Source organism: Salmo salar, chromosome 02, assembly GCF_965601325.2.
Source record: "Salmo salar chromosome 02, fSalSal1, whole genome shotgun sequence".
NCBI classification, from domain to species: Eukaryota; Metazoa; Chordata; class Actinopteri; order Salmoniformes; family Salmonidae; genus Salmo; species Salmo salar.
In genome coordinates, this window is record NC_138292.1 from 17659347 (window position 1) to 17666763 (window position 7417).

Here is a 7417-nt window from a genome sequence, read left to right on the forward strand (position 1 = left end):
CCTATAGACATAGACTAGAAATCACTGGCCACTTTAGGGAATGGAACACTAGTCACTTTAATAATGTTGACATATTTTGCTTTACTCGTCTCATATGTATATACTGTATTCTATTCTACTGTATCTTAGTCTATGCCGCTCTGACATTGCTCGTCCATATATTTATATATTCTTAATTCCATTCCTTAGATGTGTGTGTATATGTTGTGAAATACTTGTTAGATATTACTGAACTGTTGGAGCTACAAACACAAGCATTTCGCTAAACCCGCAATAACATCTGCTAAACACGTGTATGTGACCAATAAAATTTGATTTGATTAAGTTAATGGAAGTGCAGCACAGACACAAAAGTCCATCCCTGGAGTGTCTCTCACTCTTCTCCCATCTGGTGGCCAGACTGTGTTACTACTCCTCTCATCCATCACAGAGACTGGGTAACATGAGGAATATCCCAAACATACACACAAAGTATCCAGAAACCACAACAATACTCCACGACAAGCTTTGGTTAAATGTCATGTTTATTCTATCGAGGAAGAACAGTTTAACAAAGAACGAAAAATGAACAGGGGGTTTACAAAACGAATGAAAAGACAGAAATTATATTCACATATTCAACAATGACCGTTATTAATGATGACTTAAACTCTCCACATTTTCACTCTGGAATAAAACTTCTGTGTGTTGGGTTTGGTTTGGATCGAGACGGCACACACACTAAACACAAAAACACACTGCCCAGTGTGCCACGATGCATCTATGAACATCTCGGAGTGTGTGTGTGTGTGCATGTGTGTGGTATGTATGGTGTGTGTAGGTCTCTGTTATTAAACAGTAGACATTAAGCCTAGCCAGGATTTGAGGGAAGATGTCTCATAATGATTGTCCTCCTCTCCTCTTCCTCAGTGAGTGAGTGAGGGAGTGTGTGAGAGAGAGAGCATAGATATGTGTGTGTGTGAGTGTACATGTGTGTGTTGTGTTCACTTCTTCTCCCCCTTGTCGTTGTACTCCAGGAAGAAGTCGTTGCAGGCGACGGTGAGCGCCCCCACCAGGATAACAAACTCAGTGAAGTCCACCTCTCCATCATTGTTGGCATCCAGGTCCCCCATCACCTTGTCCACTGCTTCCTTGTCCTGGGCATTCTGGGTGAGGGAGAGAGGAAGACTTTTATGCTGTGTGTCTGTGCGTATGTGTCTGTGTGTGTGTGAATCTCCTTACCCCCAGGTAGTTGCCCAGCTCTGCAGAGAGCATCACTTTGAGCTCTGCTCTGCTCAGGGTGTATTTGTCGCCCTCGTCTCCAGAATACTTATGGAAGGTCTGGATCATCAGCTGCATGGCGGTCTCCAAGGTGGACACATTCTCTGTGTTGGTAGGGTTAGACATACTACAGAGGTAGAGAGACAACAGACATGGTTAGGATAATGATTAATAACATTATTAGACATACTACAGAGGTAGAGAGACAACAGACATGGTTAGGATAATGATTAATAACATTATTAGACATACTACAGAGGTAGAGAGACAACAGACATGGTTAGGATAATGATTAATAACATTATTAGACATACTACAGAGGTAGAGAGACAACAGACATGGTTAGGATAATGAGTAGGTGTTTCACATTGTAGTAGGACATCAAGTGATGTAGCCTGTGCAGAGTGTTTGTATTTTCTCGTGGAAGCTGAGCCAGGATCAGATGGATCAGTCAAACACACTGTAGAGAGCAGTGGAGGCTGGTGAGAGGAGGACATCTCATAATAATGGCTGGAATGGAGTGTTATCAAACACATGAAACACCCCCCAGAAAACGTGTTTGATATCCTTCCATTCCAGACATTATTATGATCCATCCTCCCCTCAGCAGCCTCCACTGGTACAGACACAGTATCAACTGAGTTAGCAATAACCATGTCTGCTGAGCACGGCAGGACAGATAGGACGAGAGAGAGAGGGATGGATGAATAGACAGAGAGAGAGAGAGAGAGAGGGATGGATGAATAGACAGAGAGAGAGAGCTGCTTGTTCCTCAACCCTGTCTAGTTCCTGAATTAGTCACAAGTATAAAGTCATCCTACCCAACATCTGAAGAACTACAAACCCCAAGAGCCCTACTACATTACTAAAGCCCCAGACAGTTAGCCATGGAGTATGATGATGATTGATGATTAGTTTCACCACTTAAGGATAAGTTGATCCTGGATCTGTGGGGAGCCACAGTGAGACACTGTGATGGAAAGGAGATGGGTAATAGTGAGCAGGATATGTGAACCCCAGCCTTCTGATAAGAGTGAAACTCACACCAGGTAGAAACACACCCAGCTCTAACTCTAACCATGTCTCTAACCCTATAGTCCTGTCCTGTCCAAACCAGGACAGGAGGAACTGGGACCATAGGAACCTGAGCTGCTCTCTACCTGAGCTGGACTGGATGGTTGGTAACAGTATGTATCCCACCACCCTGCCTCCACCCCACCATCTCTTTACCCCACCCCTCATCTCTCCATCCCACCCATCCATCTCTTTATCCCACCCCTCATCTCTCCATCCCACCCCACCATCTCTTTATCCCACCCCTCATCTCTCTCTATCCCACCCATCCATCTCTTTACCCCACCCCTCATCTCTCCATCCCACCCATCCATCTCTTTATCCCACCCCTCATCTCTCCATCCCACCCCACCATCTCTTTATCCCACCCCTCATCTCTCTCTATCCCACCCATCCATCTCTTTATCACACCCCGCGTCTCTCCATCCCACCCCACCATCTCTTTACCCCACCCCTCATCTCTCCATCCCACCCATCCATCTCTCCATCCCATCCTTCCATCTCTTTACCCCACCCCTCATCTCTCCATCCCACCCATCCATCTCTCCATCCCATCCTTCCATCTCTTTATCCCACCCCTCAATCTTTCCACCCCACCATCTCTTTACCCCACCCCTCATCTCTCCATCCCACCCATCCATCTCTCCATCCCATCCTTCCATCTCTTTATCCCACCCCTCAATCTTTCCACCCCACCATCTCTTTACCCCACCCCTCATCTCTCCATCCCACCCATCCATCTCTCCATCCCATCCTTCCATCTCTTTACCCCACCCCTCATCTCTCCATCCCACCCATCCATCTCTCCATCCCATCCTTCCATCTCTTTATCCCACCCCTCAATCTTTCCACCCCACCATCTCTTTACCCCACCCCTCATCTCTCCATCCCACCCATCCATCTCTCCATCCCATCCTTCCATCTCTTTATCCCACCCCTCAATCTTTCCACCCCACCATCTCTTTATCCCACCCCTCATCTCTCTATCCCACCCATCCATCTCTCCATCCCACCCATCCATCTCTCCATCCCATCCTTCCATCTCTTTATCCCACCCCTCAATCTTTCCACCCCACCATCTCTTTACCCCACCCCTCATCTCTCCATCCCACCCATCCATCTCTCCATCCCATCCTTCCATCTCTTTATCCCACCCCTCATCTCTCCATCCCACCCATCCATCTCTCCATCCCATCCTTCCATCTCTTTATCCCACCCCTCAATCTTTCCACCCCACCATCTCTTTATCCCACCCCTCATCTCTCCATCCCACCCATCCATCTCTCCATCCCATCCTTCCATCTCCTATCCCACCCCTCAATCTTTCCACCCCACCATCTCTTTATCCCACCCCTCATCTCTCCATCCCATCCTTCCATCTCTTTATCCCACCCCTCAATCTTTCCACCCCACCATCTCTTTATCCCACCCCTCATCTCTCTATCCCACCCATCCATCACTCCATCCCACCTATCTATCTCTTTATCCCACCCCTCATCTCTCCATCCCACCCATCCATCTCTCCATCCCACCTATCCATCTCTTTATCCCACCCCTCATCTCTCCATCCCACCCATCCATCTCTTTATCCCACATCTCTATCCCACCCCTCCATCTCTTTATCCCACCCCTCTACCTCTCCATCCCACCCCTCCACCTTCCCTTCCCCACCATCTATCTGTCGATCCCATCCCATCCCACCCCTTCACCTTCCCTCCCCATCTTACCTCCACCACCCCTCCACCTCTCCCACCCCTCTTCCCTGACCACTCTACTTCTTTCCCTACAATTACATTTACACTGTATCAAATTCACTTAATCCCAACAGAAATCTGAGGTCATTCCTGTTGAGGAAAAATATAGATTTGCCACCTTTGAGCAAGATATTTACATAAACAGAAAATAAAGATGAAAAAGAAGAGAGAGGTCAGTCAGGACAGAGGAAACACAACAGGTCAGAAACTCTATAGAGGCTAACATCACACCGATATTGACCAGGGAATAGACATGAAATCACCAAACACAGAGTAGTGAAGTCTACAGTACAGGCTGTGTGCTTTCCCCTTTCTGTAAGAGTTATATTGACGTTGTTTAGGGTTACAGCAATGCAAACTTTGTATCATTGTCTCTAGATCACAAACAGCTGAAATGTATTTCATCTGACACACATTTTACCGTGCTAGACAGAACTACCTCTTGAAGAATAAAAGGGCTGAATTGTTTTGCCCGTTGCTGAAAAACTGCATTAATTCCTGAGTCAACCTTTCTTCCTTACCTGAGCAAAGGAGGAGTGCTGGCCTGCTGTTGGACACGTAGAGGGAGAGTAACGAAGAACGGTGAGGAGGGGGAGATGGACAGCCTCTTAAATACTTCTCTCCCTCCTCCCACTCTGCCTCTCTCCCTCCTCCCACTTCACCTCTCTCTCCCTCCTCCCACTCCGCCTCTCTCCCTCCTCCCACTTCACCTCTCTCTCCCTCCTCCCACTCCACCTCTCTCCCTCCTCCCACTTCACCTCTCTCTCCCTCCTCCCACTCCGCCTCTCTCCCTCCTCCCACTTCACCTCTCTCTCCCTCCTCCCACTCCGCCTCTCTCCCTCCTCCCACTTCACCTCTCTCTCCCTCCTCCCACTCCACCTCTCTCCCTCCTCCCACTTCACCTCTCTCTCCCTCCTCCCACTTCACCTCTCTCTCCCTCCTCCCACTCCGCCTCTCTCCCTCCTCCCACTCCGCCTCTCTCCCTCCTCCCACTCCGCCTCTCTCCCTCCTCCCACTCCACCTCTTTCCCTCCTCCCACTCCGCCTCTCTCCCTCCTCCCACTCCGCCTCTCTCCCCCCTCCTCCCACTCCGCCTCTCTCCCCCCTCTCCTCTCTCCCCCCTCCTCCATCCCTCTCTTCTTCCACCTGTTGCTCCTCTTCTCTGTCCCATCCCCCCGTCTCCTCTCCTCCTTCTCTGTTTACACGACGGACATCTGCCCTCCTGTGATGGACAGATAAGATCCATCCATCATAAAAGCTGTCAGACATGACACCACATCACTACCTCAGGATGATCACATTTACATTATTAGTATGAAATATTACCCCCACAGGTGTAACATACTCATTACTGTAGAGTATGGTACAGTGCTTGACCTAGTGTCGAGAATACTGGAGAACACTCTAGCAGTTTCACCTGTGAGAGATGTGAATTAAATCATAATGGAATCATGAATTATCCTTCAAGAAGTTTTTGAGAAAGCCAGGGAGATGAGGAGAGGGAAAGCAGAAGAGGAGAGGAGTGGGAAAGCAGAAGAGGAAAAGAGGAGGAAAGGGGAGCGATGTGGTGTAGCCTATTTATCCACTTTGGCCACAGAGACAAGGTGCAGAGAGAGCCACAATGGAGCCAAGATGCAGAGAGAGCCACAATGGAGCCAAGGTGCAGAGAGAGCCACAATGGAGCCAAGGTGCAGAGAGAGCCACAATGGAGCCAAGGTAAAGAGAGAGCCACAATGGGGTATCACTTACTGTCTCAGTCAGTGTGCTATTGTAGCAGTGGATTAACATGGCCCGGGCCTGTAACCATATTGTACTGCGTGTCAAAACACAGGCCAGGGGAAGCAGTGAAAGCATGTTTAGATAAACACCACAACAACAGGAGAAACACTGGAGGAAGGTGAGAGGCCCTGCTATGGCGCCGGCAATATTCTTTCAAAGATGCATGCCATCCACAAGATAAAAATACAGACCATCTCAATACTTATACTCTGAAATGGAAAATATTTCATTTACAGTTTTCCACAATTGTTTACACACGTTTGCCGAATCTTTGGCCCATTTTCACGAAACTCTAAACACAAAACTCTACAAATCTCTAGCAAAAGCAAACCCTGCATTCAAAACTGTTTTATCGCTTTCCATAATGTATTTTTTTGCATCAAAATGACACACACGTCATATGAATAGATCTCTCTACCAACCAACAACACACTGATGTGCTCAACACAAAACACTACTATGAATATCCCAGCAGTAGGTTTATGATGTGCTCAACACAAAACACTACTATGAATATCCCAGCAGTAGGTTTATGATGTGCTCAACACAAAACACTACTATGAATATCCCAGCAGTAGGTTTATGATGTGCTCAACACAAAACACTACTATGAATATCCCAGCAGTAGGTTTATGATGTGCTCAACACAAAACACTACTATGAATATCCCAGCAGTAGGTTTATGATGTGCTCAACACAAAACACTACTATGAATATCCCAGCAGTAGGTTTATGATGTGCTCAACACTACTATGAATATCCCAGCAGTAGGTTTATGATGTGCTCAACACTACTATGAATATCCCAGCAGTAGGTTTATGATGTGCTCAACACTACTATGAATATCCCAGCAGTAGGTTTATGATGTGCTCAACACTACTATGAATATCCCAGCAGTAGGTTTATGATGTGCTCAACACAAAACACTACTATGAATATCCCAGCAGTATGTTTATGATGTGCTCAACACAAAACACTACTATGAATATCACAGCAGTAGGTTTATGATGTGCTCAACACAAAACACTACTATGAATATCCGAGCAGTAGGTTTATGATGTGCTCAACACAAAACACTACTATGAATATCCCAGCAGTAGGTTTATGATGTGCTCAACACAAAACACTACTATGAATATCCCAGCAGTAGGTTTATGATGTGCTCAACACAAAACACTACTATGAATATCCCAGCAGTAGGTTTATGATGTGCTCAACACAAAACACTACAATGAATATCCCAGGAGAAGGTTTATGATGTGCTCAACACAAAACACTACAATGAATATCCCAGCAGTAGGTTTATGATGTGCTCAACACAAAACACTACTATGAATATCCCAGCAGTAGGTTTATGATGTGCTCAACACAAAACACTACTATGAATATCCCAGCAGTAGGTTTATGATGTGCTCAACACTACTATGAATATCCCAGCAGCAGGTTTATGATGTGCTCAACACTACTATGAATATCCCAGCAGTAGGTTTATGATGTGCTCAACACAAAACACTACTATGAATATCCCAGCAGTAGGTTTATGATGTGCTC

The 7417-nt window shown here is 46.5% G+C and overlaps 1 protein-coding gene across 1 annotated transcript; it reads right to left on the reverse strand.

The window, feature by feature from the left end:
- Positions 1-506: 506 nt before the first annotated feature.
- On the reverse strand, positions 507-4667 carry LOC106575525 (protein S100-A1). Its single transcript, XM_045713590.2, has 3 exons — positions 4610-4667; positions 1222-1387; positions 507-1145 (listed from the first exon to the last, which is right to left on the reverse strand). The coding sequence occupies exons 2-3, from the start codon at positions 1384-1386 to the stop codon at positions 984-986; spliced, it is 327 nt and encodes a 108-aa protein (XP_045569546.1). The 5' UTR covers position 1387; positions 4610-4667; the 3' UTR covers positions 507-983.
- Positions 4668-7417: the final 2750 nt, after the last annotated feature.